At 39.4% G+C, this 21,529-nt stretch overlaps 1 protein-coding gene across 1 annotated transcript in view; it reads left to right on the forward strand.

Annotated features, from left to right (window-relative positions):
• Positions 1 to 21,529, forward strand: part of LOC138356517 (probable 4-coumarate--CoA ligase 3) — a 159,145-nt gene that overhangs the window by 134,276 nt on the left and 3,340 nt on the right. The window contains exon 4 of the mRNA XM_069312672.1: positions 19,877 to 20,046. Coding sequence (XP_069168773.1) covers positions 19,877 to 20,046 — 170 coding nt within the window. The remainder of the gene's footprint in view (positions 1 to 19,876; positions 20,047 to 21,529) is intronic.

Below are 21,529 nucleotides of genomic sequence, written 5' to 3' on the forward strand. Positions count from 1 at the left end.
GATGTAAACAATGTATTAACTCATAGTCACAATATCTCTGTAATCAATTTGAACGTTAGATCCCTAGGTAAACACTTCGATGATGTTAGTGCCTTGATTGAAGCTATTGACAACAAATTCTCTTTTATTATACTTGCTGAAACATGGTTGAAAGATGATACTACTCAACTCTTTAACATGCCTAACTACTCAGCAATCCACAACTGTCGTCAACTTCAGAGAGGTGGTGGCACTGCTCTTTACTACCACCAAGAACTAACATGCTTAAAAGAAATTAGAACTAGAGACTGCTATGGGGAGTATATCTTCGCCAGCTTCAGAGTCAAGGGTGCCGAGTCTATCCTGTCTGTGGGTGCAGTTTATAGAATTCCTAACACTGATGTGTCCGAATTCAACTCAAACCTTAGAAATCTAATACTTGATAACAGACTGAACAAAAACCACCTAATTATCGCAGGGGACTTTAATATTGACCTCTGCGAGCCAGAACACCCTACTGCTGTTAGCTTCCTCAACTGTATGAATTCCTGCTTCCTCATACCCTTAATCACTAGACCTACTAGAATCACTGATAGCACTGCCACGACTCTAGATCACATCTGGACAAATATAACCTCTCCGCTTACTTCAGGTATAATCACCGATAGCACTACAGACCATTACCCCACATTTCTCTTAACTAACATTAGCAAACCACCTCTTGAGTCAAGAGAGATACGTTTTAGACTACACAATGAAACTGCTATAGACAATTTTATAACTGCTACTGATAATGTCAACTGGGAGTCCGAGTTAGGTAACATAGAGGACATCAACCTAGCAGTTCAATCTTTTCTTCAAAAAACTCTTAGCCTTTATAATACCCACTGTCCTATGCTTACAAAACAAGTCACAACCAAAAAGCTTAACAATCCCTGGCTTACAAAGGGAATACTTAAATCTATTAATAAAAAACATGACCTTGAGAAAAAGTATAGGTTAGGAATTGTCTCCAAAGAATTCTCAAAGAATTACTCATTATTGCTATCTAAGATAATTAGACGAGCCAAAACTAAATACTACGAAGATAAATTTACCCAAATAAAGAGCAACATTAAACAAACATGGAGAACAATTTCACAAATATTGGGATCAAAGAAGTCTTTAAATAACAAACCGACTCTCCTGTCTAATAACGATGGTCAGCTTTCAGCCTCTGATTCTGCTATTGAGTTCAATAGGTTCTTCTCTTCCATTGGTTCATCCCTTGCTAATGATATTCCATCTTCCAGTACTGACATTAAGGACTATCTTACAGGGAACTATCCCCAGTCTCTGTACCTAAAGCCTATTAATTCCATTGACGTCAATGAGATAATCCTTTCCCTTAAAACCAAGTCTGGTGCCCTTGAGGAGATACCAACTTTAATCTACAAAAAAGCCTCCAGATCTTTAGCCCCTGCTATTGCTTTGCTCTTCAACAAGTCACTTGAACTCCAAACCTTTCCAGATATTCTAAAAAAAGCGAGAGTAACGCCTGTCCACAAATGTGGTGATCTCACAGATGTTAACAACTACAGACCTATATCAATCCTGCCACACTTGTCAAAAATTTTTGATAAACTAATCTATATGCAGCTTTACTCATATCTAGCCAAACTCAATATACTTAGCCCTTGCCAATATGGCTTCAGGCCCAAAAAAAAGCACTAACGATGCACTTATTAGTATGCTTAACTCGATTCATACAGCTATTGATAAAAATGAGTTCCCTGTTGGGTTATTTGTGGACCTGCGTAAAGCTTTCGATACTGTCAACCACCAAAACCTTCTTCTTAAATTACATCATTATGGTGTCAGAGGACACTCCCTACAATACCTCAAATCCTACCTTACTGACAGGATCCAATGTGTTTCTGTGAATAATACAATTTCTCCCACCCTACCCATCAACATTGGTGTTCCCCAGGGCAGCATACTTGGCCCTCTCCTCTTTCTCATCTACATTAATGACCTTCCAAATGCCTCCCAACACCTCAAACCAATCCTATTTGCTGACGACACAACCTTCATTTACTCCAGTCCTGATCCCCTTGCTCTAAATGCCACAGTAAATACTGAGCTAAATAAAGTCCATCTGTGGCTAACTGCCAACAAACTCACCCTTAACATTGACAAAACTTTCTATATTCTGTTTGGCAATAAATCCTCTAATCAAATAAATCTCAAAATAAACAATACCCAAATTTGTAACAAATTAGATGGCAAATTCCTTGGCATTCTCATTGACCACAAGCTGAATTTCCAGGGACACATTCTAAACATATCAAAAAAAGTTTCAAAAACTGTGGGCATTCTTTCTAAGATCAGATATTATGTACCACGCCCTGCCCTGGTGACTCTCTATTACTCCCTTATCTATCCATATCTCAACTATGGTATTTGTGCTTGGGGCTCTACTACCCAAAATCACTTACGTCCTCTAATTACTCAACACAAAGCTGCTATTAGGACAATATCCAATTCTGGCCCCAGACATCACTCGGTACCCCTACTCAAATCCCTGAATATGTTAGACATTAAGTCACTGCACATTCTCTCATGTGTATTATACATATATAAAACGCTAAACTGTAATGCCAATCCTGATCTCAAAAGCTTCATAGAAGGTTGTAACAGAACCCATGAGCACCACACCAGAAATAAATACAGTTTTGATATTCCTAGAGTACGACTTAATCAAACCAGAAATGCTCTACAAATCAAGGGGCCCAGAATGTAGAATGACCTTCCCAACCATGTTAAAGACAGTACCTCTCTCAACCAGTTTAAGTTAAAAACGAAGCTATACCTAATAAATTCCCTGTAACCTACCTTACCCCTCTATTGTCAACCCATGTTTTTTTTTTTTTTTTTTTTCAAATCAACGCTGTTTTAATGTAATTTTCTGTAATAATTTGTAATTGTATTTGTGCTGTTTTTTCAACAATGTTCCCCCCCTCTTTTACCCCTATTTTTATTTGTACTCAATGCATTTTTTTCTTTTTACCTATTAGTTTTAAGCTTTAGTCAGTAGTGTTTTTTCCTGCCCGAAACGCTTTGCGTAATAGTGGCTTTAGGCATTGTATGTACTAGCTCTATCTATAAAGCCAACAAACTTTGTAAAATCTCTTTATGTATGTACCTTTGCCTAAATAAAAATTATTATTATTATATTAATTATTATTATTATTATTATTATTAGTATTATTTAATTCATTTCCGGCTTCTTTATAGATTTCCTCGAGATACTTGTGCCTCATTGCTTGAGCTATCATGTTGGACTTTTTCGTTGTCATTTCATTGATGATGATCCTGCATGGGTCATCTACCCAGGGAGGTAATCATTCTACAGGCATGAGCTCACGGGCTTGCTCAAGCCGGTGAAGTTCTTCGAAGTATCAGACTGATATGTGATGCCATTTTTTGCTTCTCCTGTTTCCCCCTGAAAGTAGCCCAGAATCTTAATTGCAATATTAAGCAGTTCCTGAATTCGGCTTTTACCACTGGGGAGAGACAACTCCTCTCGTAGATTTCATGTTTTGGCAGTTCGTGGGACTCCAAGAATGACTGTCATGGCTTCATTTTGTATGCTTTCAAGTTTTTTTCTTATCGCTTTGGGAATAAGTGCAAAACCTGGTGCGGCATAGTCTATGATGGAGCGCATAGGCTGTGTACATCATTTTAAGGACAGAAATAGAGGCTCCATGTCCATTCCAGGTCATTGCTTTCAGTGCCCTGAGTCGACTTTTACGTGTTCCTGTGAGTTGGTTAAGCTCCTCTTTCTTCCCCTTGTCCTCTTCCCCTTTCTTCCCCGATTGTGATGTAACACCAGATTACTACCTGACCTATACTCCAGTTTAACACAGCATACAAAATCCATCTTGACCCACAAATGTACTGCCGCTATGTCAACTGACATACTAAAGGAGAAACCCATTCTGTTGCTCTCCTTAATGATAATTAAAATTTACACTTTTCCCTGCCTCTGCCACCACCCCCTGTAACCAATGTGACTGCATTAGTGATATCCCAGGGAAGGACAGAAATGAATAATTATTCTCGAAGGACGTAGGAATCTTGGAAATTATTACTTCGGACAATTTATAACAACTCTTCAGTTTACTTACTGAGAATCAGGGGACATCTTTAATTCAGAATGGAAACGGAGAACCACAGGGGGAAACTTCCAAACCATTGCATGTAATGAGAGTTCATTGACTAAGAATTAATTAGAGGGGAATTTATATTAAAAAATATGTGTATATATATCTAAATTTATTTAAAAATTTCATTACACAAAAAGGGTTACAACATTGGTTACATGCAGGGTACAAAGCTACTTGTCACAAGTTGTATAGCTCCTCCAGCACCTCAGATTGTGGGCAGTAACCATGGATGCAGTGAGCATTTCCTCTCTGGATCGCCACACTAAGGCGCTGAAAGAGAAAACTGGCGGCTCTAGGGTCACTAGTTGTTTCGATTAGCTCAGAACCCATCTCCTTCAGAAAACTAGCAGCATTTTTACCCCAGGTACCACGTGTCTCTGAGGCAATGGGGACAAAACTGTAGTGGTGATCAAGGTCTCTATATTTAGTGACTTGGCTGCTTCCCGGTGATTGGCAGCATCTCCTGCCTGTGCAGCACTGAAGTCAACGTAGGTGTTGGCTAAAGTTGAAACGCAAGTGTAGTCCCACACCAACTGTCTGCCATTCTTCCAGGGGTTCACCGTGATCCCGTCTGGATGACCGACAGGTTCATCAGAGTTGCGGGGCATTAGGTAACAGGGCACTCTCTCTGCTGGACAGCCGGCTGTGGTAAGGTTTCTCTTAATAATGTTGTTAACCTGCAGATGATGAGTCACAATAACGTGGCTGAAATATGTTGACCAGACCACTCACTAGAAAATGAAGGGACGACGACGTTTCGGTCCATCCTGGACCATTTGTTACTTATCGTTCGTTATGGCTCGTGACCCTACAACTGCCAACTTTAAAAAAGGTCTAGGGTTACTAAACTGCTGTTCACAAGAGCGGGTCACCAGTGTAACCCCTTAATTAATAAGTAATGAGCACTTTGTTAAAATTTTCCTTTAGGACTGAAGGAATACATATAAAACTTATATATATATATATATATATATATATATATATATATATATATATATATATATATATATATATATATATATATATATATATTACATAAATCTCAATAGCATACAGATGGTTACTTTATCCCAAATATATCAAATTAAAATATTACTGTCTCTCCCAGAAATTAATATAATATTATTATATGTATGGTTATGACAGAACAATAATGTAAAACTTAACTCCACAAGATGTTAACTCTCTGGTTCCGGATCAGCTACTGACCTACATATCTGCGGGAGTCAAAATCATTGCCTCTGCCCCCCCGAAAAATTGTCAAAGTTACAATATTTATTAATTCTACAATGGAGCAATATATTGTAACAAGAGTAATCTTAAACTAACGTAATGAATGGTCAATACATATTGGTATAACAAAAATAAGGTAATTATTGCTTTACATAGTAATTAAAATACACATACAAAGGGGAATGATGGCATGCTCATCCAGCAACGGACTATCCCACGACAATTTGCCAGATACAGTTCACACAATTATTATTCACCTATGTTACCCACATATGATCACATATAAATCATTAGTTCCCATGGGAAACTGAGTACACAAAGAAATAAAACAATCATTCCCACGATACTTTGGGCCTAACGCCAACAATGTAACATGAAATTATTTTACATAGAACATATAAGTATATCAATATACATACTTGTAATTTATACACAATTATAAATGTACATATTAATTTATTTAATTACGTATCTTATAGAGGTACGTAACACCATTCACAATCGACTTGAGAATGGTCCAGGATAGACCGAAACGTCGTCGTCCCTTCATTTTCTAGTGTGTGGTCTGGTGTCTTGTCTTGCAAGCCATCCTCCTGTCCTTTGGCAGAGAAGGCCATGCCGTCCCTACCTGTCGGCTACTGCTTCGTTGCCAATATATATTTATATCTATCTATATAAATAAAAATGTAAATGTTCATTTGTTCAAAATAATTTCCGAAAGTTCTTCACCAATTGCTCTGAAATTTTCACACAACGTTCCATTCACTTCCGAGCGGATTTTTATATACATACTATATAGATGTCACATCTGTGACGGGAAAAAAACATGTTTTTTTTTAAACTGTGTTTTTCATGGGTTTTTCATGTGAGGGGAAATCTTTGAAACCTCTTTACCGATTTCTTTGAAATTTTGACAAAATGTTGCATTCCAATAGGCGTGCCTTTTTATATACCTACTATATACATGCCTTACCTGTGACAGGAAAAAACATGTTTTTTTTTTTAAAGACATCTGTTGGACGTAGGAGCAACACATGTTGTAATCTCTTAAAGTTCTTCACTAATTGCTTTGAAATTTTGACACAACGTTCCATTCAAATACGCGCGTGTTTTTATATACTACCATATAGATGCCACCCTGTAGATACCCTGTAACAGGTAAAAACATGCGTCTTTTGAAACACATCGCCATCTGTTGCACATAAGACCAACACACACTATACTAATTATGTTACGATTCCAATTCAATGTTTCCGATTTCATTGATAAATTAAATTTTCATAGATTTCAATTTATTTTAATTTTGATTTAATTATTTTGTATGATATTGTGTTGGAATTTAAAAATTGTGTTTTTACCATACAGTTAATTTCGTGAGTATAGTTTATTTTTTATTTTTTTCATTGTTTTCATTTCTTTTTTGAACTGTTTCTTATATTTCAGTGATGGGAAAATCTGGGGCAAGATTCATGAAGCAGTTACGCAATTACTTACGAACGTGTACATCTTTCCTCAATCTTTGATGGCTTTGGTTACATTTATTATACAGTTTACAAGCATGAAAACTTGCCAATCAACGGTTGTTATTGTTATAAACAGTCTCCTGATGCTTCGGTTTGGGATATCTGGGGCTTGACTCAATTATTCAATTATTTACTTATTTAATTTAATAACGAAGGACCACCCACTTTTGAGAAAAGAGGGAAAACAAATAAAAGTGATCATTAGAATAACACTAGAGAACCAGTGTCTATGGATAATTATTAGAAAGGATAATCACTTGAAATAATGAATGGACTCTATGATTAATTAACTAAAGTCAGAGCCTCAAACACCTACATTGGGGGGGTATTACTAGAACTTCATATACGTCTAGGAACTAGTGTGGTTCGTCACCAGTTCATTGCTGAGTAAATAATATTATGATCTAAAATGCTATAGATTCAAATATGTGAACTCAAATTGTGAATATTAATGATTATTAAATTACGAAGCAACCGTCTAAGTAAACACATAAATTTCCAGTCATCATATATGGTAAGAATATTCAATATAATAATCATGCAAATTTGTATAAATTTTCAAATTGGAAGAATTAAATGTGTACAAAAAGTCTTAGCTTTAAGACGATTTCTATGATATCGTTTGTGATTCGTCCTCGTGATCTCAGGATCTCCACATAGAAGAAATTAGAGGTGTTTAACACGAATGATGTTAACGACTCGTTGACTCCTCACATACGAGCTGAAATTTAAAGAATATTAAGTAGCATTGGAATAAGCTACTTTTAATCTCAATATTCATGAAAATAGAAGAAACACCAATGTGGTACTAACGTTGGATATGGGGTCGTCTCACTATGTAACGACAGACTACTCACAAATATACAATCTTAAATGATGCATCAAGAAAGAAACTACACTTAACGTGAGCGTAGTTACTACTGAAGTCTGCCGATATCGCGTCTGCCAGTCCCAAACTTTCACGGCGTTGTACACGTATTTGTGGGTTTTGGCGTTTAATTATAGACGCGTTATTGATTGGCCGAGCACTATGGAGCACGCGGAAGAATAATTATTCACTATTAGTTGGGTATCAGTGTAATTCTTGCTGATAACTCCCAATCGCCACGTGTCTCGCCACTCTTGACGCCAAGACCCTTCTCTCTCGTCCGATGTCCAGGCACGCTCGCTCTACAATGGCGTCGCCGCCTCCCTTAACCCGCGTCTCGCATTCAACTCTGTATTGCGGACTGCTGGGTCATGTGGGTTTCTAAACCCACATGACCCAGCAGTCCGCAATACAGAGTTTACCTATAGGTATAGGCAAGAGCTCATTCGGCATCAACTAAACAAGAAGAAGGAAGCCCTCCAAACCTTTATAGAGCAGGCGGAGCATCTGTTAAACAAATGGACCCAGTACGACATCCCTATCCAACTCAAGCAAACCATCAACAGTGAACTATTTAACCTGAAACAACAACATAAAACTCTTGTAGAAACAAAGACACTCCGTAAGTTAACATCCCTAAACGGTGGACAGCTAAAAATCCCTCGTCCGAAAGATGGCTACTTTAACCTGACTTCTTATGATCTTACCCAGGACCAAAGAGACCTCTTAAATCTTGGTCTAAATTGTCAATTCTTATCTAAACCAAAGATGCATCAAAAACGCCTGGAAATCGAAATGCTTCTGGACGATATCCATAAGCTAGAAGACAACAAAAAAGTCATCACCACTGACACACTTCAAGCTGAACTACTTGCAGAAGCAGGGAAAAAACGAGGAACATATTCATCTACAATCTTAACCCCACGACTCAAAGAAGCAGCGAAACAACTAAAAAATCTGAAAGACGTAACAATAAGAAAAGCCGACAAAACAGCAGCATATGTATTGATTCCTACCCATGAATACATGAACAAAATTAGCGACATCCTAAGTGACGACTCCAAATTTCAACGAATCACGAGGAACCCCGTAGAAGACCTTAAGCGGAAAGTAAACAAAACAATTACAGCAATCAACGCAAAGAAAGGTAGTGTGCATTTCAATAAACTTCAAGGCGACTATGGCTTAGGATATGCCTACGGCAATGTTAAGACGCATAAACCAGGTAACCCACTACGCCCTATAATCAGCCAAATACCAACCCCAACTTATCACCTGGCAAAGAAACTCGATGAATTCCTAACTCCATACACTCCAAGTAAGTTTAGTCTACAATCATCAGCAGATTTCCAAGAATTGATCAAATCTACCCAGCCCGATGGAATCATCGCTTCCCTGGACGTTGAATCCCTTTTTACCAACGTCCCAGTCGACACAACCATAGGAATGATACTGGACAGAGTATACAGAGACGAGAGCACCCCCAAATTAGACATACCTGAGCCACACTTGAAAAGTCTTCTCGAAGCATGTACAAAGGAAGCCCCTTTCATCAGTCCACAAGGAGACATGTATTTACAAATAGACGGAGTAGCAATGGGCTCCCCCTTAGGAGTTTTATTTGCTAATTTTTATATGGGAACCATCGAAGATAGGGTCTTCAGTAGCAGACAAAAACCAACTGTATACTGCCGTTATGTAGATGACATATTCGTAATAGTAAAAGACTCAGATGAACTAATTGACCTAAAAAGACACCTAGAGAGAGAGTCAGTACTCCGATTTACACATGAAAATAGTGAAAATAACAGTCTGCCATTCCTGGATGTACTAATAACAAAAACAGGAACCTCTTTAAGCACCAACGTATATACCAAGCCCACCAACATAGGATTATGCCTGAACGGTAGAAGTGAGTGCCCCCAAAGATACAAAGCCAGTGTTCTCAATGCCTATATTCGTCGAGCGCTTACCCACTGCTCTGAATGGAGCAACGTGAGTAGAGAGTTTGAAAGAGTAACTCAGGTATTGGTGAACAACGGATATAGCAACGCGGAAATAAACGCTGCTATAAGAAGACACTTGGACCGTTGGTATAATTCAGAACCTAGAACAGAAACCACAACACCCCCAATAAAATTATATTACAAATCAACCATGCACAGTGAACATATAAAAGAGGAAAGAATAATGAAAGAAATAATCCGTAAAGGAGTAAAAAGCACTACTCCTAACCAAAACATAAACCTGATAATATTCTACAAAACCAAGAAGACTTCCGAACTCCTTATCAAAAACAGCCCGAAGTCGACGGAGAACCCTCTACAGCAGTCAAGCGTTGTATACATGTACACTTGCCCCCACGAAGGATGTAACCTTCAATGTAAGTACATAGGTATGACGTCGACCAAGCTGACGAGGCGTTTGACATGCCATCTTCAATCTGGTGCCCCTAGGAATCACATGAGACAAGCCCATGACATTACTCTAACAAGAGAAATGTTGAACAAGAATACTTGCATAATAGACAAAACCCAAGATTCAAGAAGATTACAAATTCTTGAGGCAATTCACATAAGAATAGAGCGACCTACCATGAACACCCAAATCACGGAACTATTTACTCTACCCACCATGAGAGTAAGGACAAGACAAGAACATATCGATGCCAACACAGAAGACAATGTCCAACATAACAGGCCAATTACACTGGATTAATCTTTGTGTTTAGATAGGAGATGCCTCGTATGGGCCAATAAGCCTTCTGCAGCCCCTATGTTTATCCCTTATGTATCCCCCCATGTTTTCACCTTCATTGTATTATCACCTGACCTAATGCGGGTATAAAATCAACTAGTATTGTAAGATCTGTTCACTTGAGAATGAACCATGGAGGTTCGAAACGTCGTGCAAATTATACAAATAAGTGTAATACACTCTATAGTAATCACTTCTTTTCTTCACCTTAAAAGTACGAAAATGAGTTTGGGAGAACTCCTATTTCAATTAAGCCCTGATGCTAAGAAAATAGTTAGAGGGATAGAAGCCCTAAACCAGAAAATAATAAATACAGAATATGCGGTCATATTCAATGAAACATGTTTGAAAGAAAACCTGCTGCCAGTATACACCAATATATATATATATATATATATATATATATATATATATATATATATATATATATATATATATATATATATATATATATATATATATATATATATATATATATATATATATATATATATTTATATATATATATATATATATATATATATATATATATATATATATGTTGTACCTAGTAGCCAGAACGCACTTCTCAGCCTACTATGCAAGGCCCGATTTGCCTAATAAGCCAAGTTTTCCTGAATTAATATATTTTCTCTAATTTTTTCCTTATGAAATGATAAAGCTACCCATTTCATTATGTATGAGGTCAATTTTTTGTTATTGGAGTTAAAATTAACGTAGATATATGACCGAACCTAACCAACCCTACCTAACCTAACCTAACCTATCTTTATAGGTTAGGTTAGGTTAGGTAGCCGAAAAAGTTAGGTTAGGTTAGGTTAGGTAGGTTAGGTAGTCGAAAAATAATTAATTCATGAAAACTTGGCTTATTAGGCAAATCGGGCCTTGCATAGTAGGCTGAGAAGTACGTTCTGGCAACTAGGTACGACATATATATATATATATATATATATATATATATATATATATACATACATACATACATACATACATATACATATATATATATATATATATATATATATATATATATATATATATATATATATATATATATATATATATATTTTATATATATACATAGTATATATTTTATATATATACATAGTATATATTTTATATATATACATAGTATATTTTGGTAGCAGTCTTTCCTGTAGACATATATTATTAAATATGACCGAAAAAGTAAGATTAATAATTCTAACACGAATTTTCTCAATCTTTCGTACATTTCTTTTCACTGTTGGAGGTAATTCAAAAATCAATTCTCCAAAATTCATTTTTATTTCTAGTCTAACGCGACACTTGAGCGCGTTTCGTAAAACTTATTACATTTTCAAAGACTTTAGTTAACACATACACAACTGAATAGAACTTACACATCTCCGATTTTGTTTATATCTACATTTGAGCGAGGTGGATGGGGTGAGGTGGTATTTAATAAGGTATTAATTTCATCAACACAAGCCAGAACATGAAACAATGGGTATTGAATAGAAGTGATTGTAGAAAGCCTATTGGTCCATATTTCTTGATGCTTCTATATTGGAGCGGAGTCTTGAGGTGGGTAGAATATAGTTGTGCATTAATTGCCTGTTGATTGCTGGTGTTGACTTCTTGATGTGTAATGCCTCGCAAACGTCAAGCCGCCTGCTATCGCTGTATCTATCGATGATTTCTGTGTTGTTTACTAGGATTTCTCTGGCGATGGTTTGGTTGTGGGAAGAGATTATATGTTCCTTAATGGAGCCCTGTTGCTTATGCATCGTTAAACGCCTAGAAAGAGATGTTGTTATCTTGTCTATATACTGTTTTTTTTGGAGCTTACAGTCCCCAAGAGGGCATTTGAAGGCATAGACGACGTTAGTCTCTTTTAAAGCGTTCTGTTTTGTGTCTGGAGAGTTTCTCATGAGTAGGCTGGCCGTTTTTCTGGTTTTATAGTAAATCGTCAGTTGTATCCTCTGATTTTTGTCTGTAGGGATAACGTTTCTATTAACAATATCTTTCAGGACCCTTTCCTCCGTTTTATGAGCTGTGGAAAAGAAGTTCCTGTAAAATAGTCTAATAGGGGGGTATAGGTGTTGTGTTGGTTGTCTCTTCAGAGGTTGCATGGCGTTTCACTTTCCTTCTTATGATGTCTTCGACGAAACCATTGGAGAAGCCGTTGTTGACTAGGACCTGCCTTACCCTACAGAGTTCTTCGTCGACTTGCTTCCATTCTGAGCTGTGGCTGAGAGCACGGTCGACATATGCGTTAACAACACTCCTCTTGTACCTATCTGGGCAGTCGCTTTTGGCATTTAGGCACATTCCTATGTTCGTTTCCTTAGTGTAGACTGCAGTGTGGAAACCTCCGCTCTTTTCCATGACTGTTACATCTAGAAAGGGCAGCTTCCCATCCTTTTCCATCTCGTAAGTGAAACGCAGCACGGAACTCCGCTCAAATGCCTCCTTCAACTCCTGCAGATGTCTGACATCAGGTACCTGTGTAAAAATGTCGTCAACATACCTGCAGTATATGGCCGGTTTCATGTTCATGTCGACTAAGACTTTTTGCTCGATGGTACCCATGTAGAAGTTTGCAAACAGGACATCTAGGGGAGAACCCATGGCGACCCCATCTACTTGCTTATACATGTGCCCATCCGGGCTCAAGAAGGGTGCCTCTTTAGTACAATCTTGGAGTAGTTTCCTTAGGATATTTTCTGGTATGTCAAGAGGAGTACAGGCTGGATCACGATACACTCTGTCGGCTATCATCCTGATTGTCTCGTCCACTGGTACGTTAGTGAACAGCGATTCTACGTCCAACGAGGCTCTTATCCCTGTGGCCCGTGTGCCCCGCAGTAAGTCAACAAATTCCTTTGGAGACTTCAGGCTGAAGGCGCAAGGAACATAAGGAGTCAGCAGGACGTTGAGTCGCTTCGCCAGTCTGTACGTGGGTGTGGGTATCTGGCTAATGATTGGCCGAAGTGGGTTTCCAGGCTTGTGTGTCTTGACATTTCCATACGCATATCCAGGTTTATATTCCCCAATGATCTTTGGCAGGTGGAGTCCGGATTTCTTGGCGTTCACAGTTTCGATCAGTTTGGTGACCATTGCTTTCAATTCGGCTGTAGTGTCCTCCTTATGTTCCTTGCGCCTTCAGCCTGAAGTCTCCAAAGGAATTTGTTGACTTACTGCGGGGCACACGGGCCACAGGGATAAGAGCCTCGTTGGACGTAGAATCGCTGTTAACTAACGTACCAGTGGACGAGGCAATCGGGATGATAGCCGACAGAGTGTATCGTGATCCAGCCTGTACTCCTCTTGACATACCAGAAAATATCCTAAGGAAACTACTCCAAGCTTGTACTAAAGAGGCACCCTTCTTGAGCCCGGATGGGCACATGTATAAGCAAGTAGATGGGGTCGCCATGGGTTCTCCCCTAGGTGTCCTGTTTGCAAACTTCTACATGGGTACCATCGAGCAAAAAGTCTTAGTCGACATAAACATGAAACCGGCCATATACTGCAGGTACGTTGACGACATTTTTAAACAGGTACCTGATGTCAGACATCTGCAGGAGTTGAAGGAGGCATTTGAGCGGAGTTCCGTGCTGCGTTTCACTTACGAGATGGAAAAGGATGGGAATCTGCCCTTTCTAGATGTAACAGTCATGGAAAAGAGCGGAGGTTTCCACACTGCAGTCTACACTAAGGAAACGAACATAGGAATGTGCCTAAATGCAAAAAGCGACTGCCCAGATAGGTACAAGAGGAGTGTTGTTAACGCATATGTCGACCGTTCTTTCAGCCACAGCTCAGAATGGAAGCAAGTCGACGAAGAACTCTGTAGGGTAAGGCAGGTCCTAGTCAACAACGGCTTCTCCAATGGTTTCGTCGAAGACATCATAAGAAGGAAAGTGAAACGCCATGCAACCTCTGAAGAGACAACCAACACAACACCTATATCCCCTATTAGACTATTTTACAGGAACTTCTTTTCCACCGCTCATAAAACGGAGGAAAGGGTCCTGAAAGATATTGGTAATAGAAACGTTATCCCTACAGACAAAAATCAGAGGATACAACTGACGATTTACTATAAAACCAGAAAAACGGCCAGCCTACTCATGAGAAACTCTCCAGACACAAAACAGAACGCTTTAAAAGAGACTAACGTCGTCTATGCCTTCAAATGCCCTCTTGGGGACTGCAAGCTCCAAAAAACCCAGTATATAGGCAAGACAACAACATCTCTTTCTAGGCGTTTAACGATGCATAAGCAACAGGGCTCCATTAAGGAACATATAATCTCTTCCCTCAACCAAACCATCGCCAGAGAAATCCTAGTAAACAACACAGAAATCATCGATAGATACAGCGATAGCAGGCGGCTTGACGTTTGCGAGGCATTACACATCAAGAAGTCAACACCAGCAATCAACAGGCAATTAATGCACAACTATATTCTACCCACCTCAAGACTCCGCTCCAATATAGAAGCATCAAGAAATATGGACCAATAGGCTTTCTACAATCACTTCTATTCAATACCCATTGTTTCATGTTCTGGCTTGTGTTGATGAAATTAATACCTTATTAAATACCACCTCACCCCATCCACCTCACTCAAATGTAGATATAAACAAAATCGGAGATGTGTAAGTTCTATTCAGTTGTGTATGTGTTAACTAAAGTCTTTGAAAATGTAATAAGTTTTACGAAACGCGCTCAAGTGTCGCGTCAGACTAGAAATAAAAATGAATTTTGGAGAATTGATTTTTGAATTACCTCCAACAGTGAAAAGAAATGTATGAAAGATTGAGAAAATTCGTGTTAGAATTATTAATCTTACTTTTTCGGTACTATTTAATAATATATATATATATATATATATATATATATATATAATTATATATATATATATAATATATATATATTATATATATATATATATATATATATATATATATATATATTTATTTATTTATTTATTTATTTATTTATTTATTTTATTTATTTATTTCAGGCTCGCATGAAAAAGAATTTTTTCTAGCATTGTCTTGAGTAAGAAATCATACTCTTCAAACTCTTTGCACCTCAGAGTAGGTTAGCCTCAGAAGGGATAGACATATAGTGAGGAGATAAAAAGCATCGTGGGCATCGATGTCACGTATCGTCTCTTCCATCCACCTGAGGTCTGTGATTTTTTTTTCCGAGGATCTCCTGAATGTCATTAGACCCGGGGGGGGGGGGGGGGGTGGCTCCAGGGAGTGTGCTGTTCACAGTTATAGTGACGTAGGTTCCGGGCAGGTTGGATCTTATGCTAGCTATGATGTCTGGGTTGGACGAGACTACTTCACACTGGGAAGGGTTTAGGAAGAGACCAAGGCTTACTTTTCGCTAACCCAGGAGCCAGCGTTGACAGTGATGTCTGTGTCAGGAGCAAGAGTAGAACTTGCAACTGGAGTAGAGGTGGCAAACACTTCCTTTGGAAATGTGAAAGTCAGGGGTTCCGTTTGCAGTAAAGAGAAGGTTAAGAATCCTCACGAATTCCCTGTAGTTGAGGCCGGTAATCTTATTAGCCACAGTAGATAAAGTGTACACAGTACTGTGCAGTGTGTTGAGAGCCGGCATCTGCCGTGGCGGAGTCGGTGATTGGCAAGTTTCCACCTGAGTCCTCTTAATCGTGTCCATCTATGCTAAATAGCTTGTCTTTGTCCACCCTATCAATTCCCCTGAGAATTTTGCAGGCGGTGCTCATGTATCCCCTTACTCTTCTGTCTATCAGGGACGTGAGGTTTAGCTCCCATTGCCTTTCCTCGTAGCTCCTACCTCTCAGTTCTGGGAATAGTTTGGTGGTATACCTCTGAATCTTCTCTAACATTGCCTTGTGTTTAACTAGGTAGGGACTGCAGGCTGGAACTGCATACTCCAGGATTGGTCTGACATAAGTGGTAAGTGGTCCTGAACGATTCCTTACACAAGTTACTAAAGGCACTTCTTATGTTGGCCAATCTAGCATATGTCACTGATGATATCCTTTTGATTTGAGCTTCTGGGGACAGGTTCGGTGTGATATCAAACCCCAGATCTTTCTCTCTATTTGACTCTTGCTGGATTTCACTTCCCAGATGGTTTCTTGTGTTCAGCCTCCTTCTCCCTTCAGATAATTTCATTACTTTACACTTTTCACATTTAAACTTTGGTAGCCAATTTCTAGACCATTTCTCCAGTTTGTTCAGATCATCGTGGAGTCTCTATCTATCTTCATCTGTCTTTATTCTTCTCATAATTTTTGCATCATCAGCAAACGTTGAGAGGAAGGAGTCTATACCCTCTGGAAGATCATTTACATGTATCAGAAACAGGATGGGTCCAAGTACAGAGCCCTGTGGGATACCACTGATGACATCTCGCCACTCTGATGCCTCCCCCGTCACAGTTACTCACTGTTTCCTGTTGCTTAGATACTCCCTTATCCAGAGAAGCACCTTACATTTAACTCCTGCCTGTTTCTCCAACTTTTGAAACAACCTTTTATGGGGTATTGTGTCAGAGGCTTTCTGGCAGTTCAAGAAAATGCAGTCTGCCCACCCTTCTCTTTCCTGCCTAATTTTTGCCGCATGGTCATAAAATTCTATTATGACTGTGAGGCACGATTTACCATCCCTGAACCCATGCTGTTGGTGTGTTACAAAACTCTTTCCCTCCAGATTTTCTATGAAGCTTTTCCGCAGGATCTTCTCCATCATCTTGCATGGAATGCAAATTAGGGAAACTGGCCTGTAGTTCAGTGTCTTTTTCCTGTCACCCATTCTGTATATTGGGACTACATTAGCTGTCTTCCAGCTTTCCAGTAGGTCTCCTGTTTCCAGTAACTTGTTATTCACCATAGAGAGAGGCACACTTATTGCTTCTGCACCCTCTTTTAGAATCCATGGGAAGATTCTGTCAGGCCTAACAGCCTTTTTTACATTTAGCTCCAACAGATTCCTTTTGACCTCATCACTGGTGAACTCAAATTCCTCCAAGGTAGCTTAGTTTCTTGCCTCCTCTCTTAGTACAGGGGCTTCTTCTTTCTCTATTGTAAAGATCTCCTGGAATCTCTTGTTGAGTTCTTCACATACCTCCTTATCATTTTCTGTGTATCTGTTCTCACCTTTTCTCAGTGTCATTACTTGTTCCTTCACTGTTGTTTTCCTCCAGATGTGGCTGTGGAGCAGTTTTGGTTGGGTCTTGGCTTTACTTGTGATGTTACTTTCATACTGTCTCTCAGCTTCTCTCCTCACTCCGAGGTACTCATTCCTGGCCCTCAGGCATCTCTCCCTGCTCTCTGGTGTTCTGTTATTCCTTTGATTTCTCCATGTTCTTGAATTCAATTGCTTCGCTACCTTACATTCCTGACTGAACCATGGATTATTCTGTTTCTTTTAAAAAAATTTGTTTAACACCAAGGATAAACCTGTCTGCAGAATCCTGGTACTTGTGACATAATCCATCATATCTTGCTCAGACTTTTTTTCGTAGTTCTGTTTCCCCATGGGATTTCCACTAGGAAGTTCCTCATCTCGTCTTATTTTCCTCTTCTGTAATTTAGCCTTTTCCTTTCCGATCCCTTCCTGAGATTCATTATCCCAACATTCACCAGATTCTCAAATATCAATTCGCTGTAGTTGCTCATTCCCATGGGGGGGGGGGCTTCAAATTTTACTACCTTTATTTCTTACTCATTCAAGGTGAATATCAGGTCGAGTCTAGCTCGGCGCTCGGCGAGTAGTGGTTGCCTCAACTTTCCGTATTTCTTCCTGTTGGCGAGAGCAGCGATGGGAGATAGCAATGTGATCACCATCACTGAGGAGACAACGTTCGCAGTCAGCCTGGCAGACGAAGTAAAGGTGATCTGCGCAAATACTACACTTAATGCCCTGTTCATTGCACTTATTGGTGGTGTGTGAATACTGATTGCACTTGAAGCAGTGCTTGAGGTTACAGAAGCGTTATTTCTTGATTTGTTCCAGTGGAATCTTGACTCCAAAACTCCCTGTGAGTAGGCGAGTCCCTGTGAGTAGGCGAGGTCCGCTACAGCTACCAAGATGAAGGCCAGTTTCAAGGTTGGACGGCTGTTAGCAGAGTAAATGACACATAGTGTGGATGGTTCCATGGAGGGGTTTTAGATTGTGAAGCTTTCAAAGACGTCTTCGGTTGCATTGTCGGTGACCCAAGTGCTGGCTCTTCTGACGATCACTGTTCGATCAACAAGAAAGTGTCGATAGAATGTAAGGCTGATTTGCCCTTCTTGCAGAGCTTTCCTGGTGGAATCCAATGCCATATGGTCGATGTTGTCATCCTGGGAGTAGAAGAGAGCAACTCCCTCTCCCTCCTGGCGTAAGTCGACTGGCGTGACGTTGGTAACGGCTTACAGTTGTCAAGTCTTTCCTGAACGCATGGTCGTTCAGGAAAGTAGCCTTCACCATGATGTGCATGGTATCTCGTGGCGAGTACCAGCCGAAGGCTAAGTCGAGGCGATACAGCTGACCCACCCTCCAGGGTAGGGTCGAAGGAAGTACTGCTAAGTGCGACTTAGCAGCTCGCCGAGGTGAGGAGCAGCCAGAGACGTCCGGCCGCGAGGGCTGCTGGCTGCAAACTCGTGATCTCCATCATCCTCCTTCTGTTAAGAAAAGTGTTCTCTTCTCTCTTCCTCCGCGCTCTACGCATCAGTGACCCTCAGTTTTTTATTCTGAAATTTCTTTTATTTACAAGTTTTTCTCTCGCTTTGCATACCCTTACATTTTCTCAACTGTGCCTATTCTTAAGCTATATGTAATATCTTTCATCCTAACTTGTTTCCATCACTAGTAACACTGTGCTCTGCATTCCCTTCATATCTGAACTCAAAAATCTCACTAATACCCTTCGTCCTCCTGTTGTAAAACTCGCCTTTCGACAAATTAACACTCTTTGTGGTTATTTGGTTCACACTTTCGTTCATTAGTTTGCGGTTGTAAGATGATAACTTTATTTCGATGTATATTATCAAAATGTTCATATTAAATGTCTTTTGTGGTCTGTTTAATTTAGCATTATATAAGGAGAATGCTTGGAAATTTAATATAATCAATCCCTCCTGTCCCTAATTCTAGACCTGAGAAACTCCAAGCACTAATATTACATGCTTTAAGTTGCCTTTATTGGCAGGGGAAATGGGCAATTTGATTATTTTTAGGATTGATATTATCAAGTGTGTCTTAAAAAAATTAGTTACATTTCCTTTAAATATCTGTGTATGCAGATTACTTACATGTTGTGTTCTCCACCAGCTTATGGGTTAACAGAGGCTCTCATCACGCACGTGACCTTGAAAGGTCGGGAGCGCATAGGGAGGTGCGGACACCTGCTGCCCGGAGTGTCATCCAAGGTGGTGGACACCCTCACTGGCCAAACCTTGCCCCCAGATCACAACGGAGAGATCTGCGTTAAAACTCCAGCGGTATTAGTTCACAGATGTTGTTTTCTCTATATTTTTCACTTCCACTTTGCAGGGGGAATGGTCTGGGGTATGGGATGGGCTTTGACTGGGCGGGGTCAGCCTAAGCTAAATGCTTTAGGAAATATTAACGATTATAAAGGCCCCCATGTAATTTTCATGGAGTCACGTGTGAAATATGTAAAGTGTTTGTCTCAAAGTTTTTGGTTATTGTAGCAATATTTTTTCTTAGAGACCCATACAGTTATTTCAGTGCTTCTTAATACTTTTTCTGAGAGAAGGGGGGGGGGGGTGAGAGTCCCCCCCTTCCCCATGTTAATGGGAAGGGGGGGGGGCGAAGGTGTCAAGGCATATATGTGGCCAAGAGAGGGAAATGGAGAAAGTGTGGAAATAGGAAATTTGGGAACACAAATATGCTCTTAGCTGAATGCAAGGTTTCTATGCTGGGTTGTAAGGCCAGCCCTCAGTGTCCTTGATACTAGTAATGAACTGTAGCAGGGAGGGGTCCTTAAGGCTGATCTAGTCCCTTCATTCCAAAACAAATGATTATATAATGGATTCAGCAATATAAAAAATTCAATCACTGAAAAGAGTCAGAACATACTAGATAATGAGGCGTTGTCTCGCTGCCTAACGACTCTCAATTTATATATGGATGCATATTAATGTCTTTGCATTTAATTTGCCAATTTAAGCTCTAAAACAATTAATAATAACTTATCCTGAATTAAGAACTGGAGTCTATCTGACAGTAGCCAGATGATGTCTCTTGCTGAGACCAGACTCAGTATTTTGATGATGGTTTAGCAGCTTGATGATAATGATTTCGATGACACAGCATTGTTGTAAATGATTTGAATAGCTTGATCAGATATGGAGTGCACGTTGTTGCATCTCACTTGGTAGATGAGGTGGTAATGGGCTCTCACTAGTTGGTGGTCCTCCATACTCTTATTCTGGATAAATGTACCAGGAATTCCTCTCTATATACAATTCAGAAACTCTTCCAGCATTCAGGGAGCTATCACTGACGATTCTATTTAGTTTGTGTGTAAATATCTAGCTGAAAAATGTCTCGAGCTGTTCACACGTCTGCACTCCTTGGATGTAAACACCAGGCCTGGTGAGGGATGTGACGATTCTCCCCCCCCTCCCCCCTCCCCTGGCATCTGCTGGTGGCGTCCCCTCCTCGGTGGAGGTGCCGGCAATGATTATAAAATGATTATGTTCTTTATTTAGACTGATTATTGTGATAACGTTATATCACAAGATAAACACGTAGGTGGATTTAAAGATCATTAACAGTACTTTATAATACACTTTGTACTTTATTAAGGATTTTGAAATTACATCACTGGAAGCTATTATTTCGGTTCCAGCAATATGTTTTGATATTCAGGAAGCTTCTAGATTCTTGTGATCATATATACAATGTTATATAGACATTGAGCTCAACAGTGTACTTGACCAAATGGTCATGAAGGTG

The sequence above is a fragment of the Procambarus clarkii genome, chromosome 73 (genome assembly GCF_040958095.1).
Source record: "Procambarus clarkii isolate CNS0578487 chromosome 73, FALCON_Pclarkii_2.0, whole genome shotgun sequence".
In the NCBI taxonomy this organism is placed as follows: Eukaryota; Metazoa; Arthropoda; class Malacostraca; order Decapoda; family Cambaridae; genus Procambarus; species Procambarus clarkii.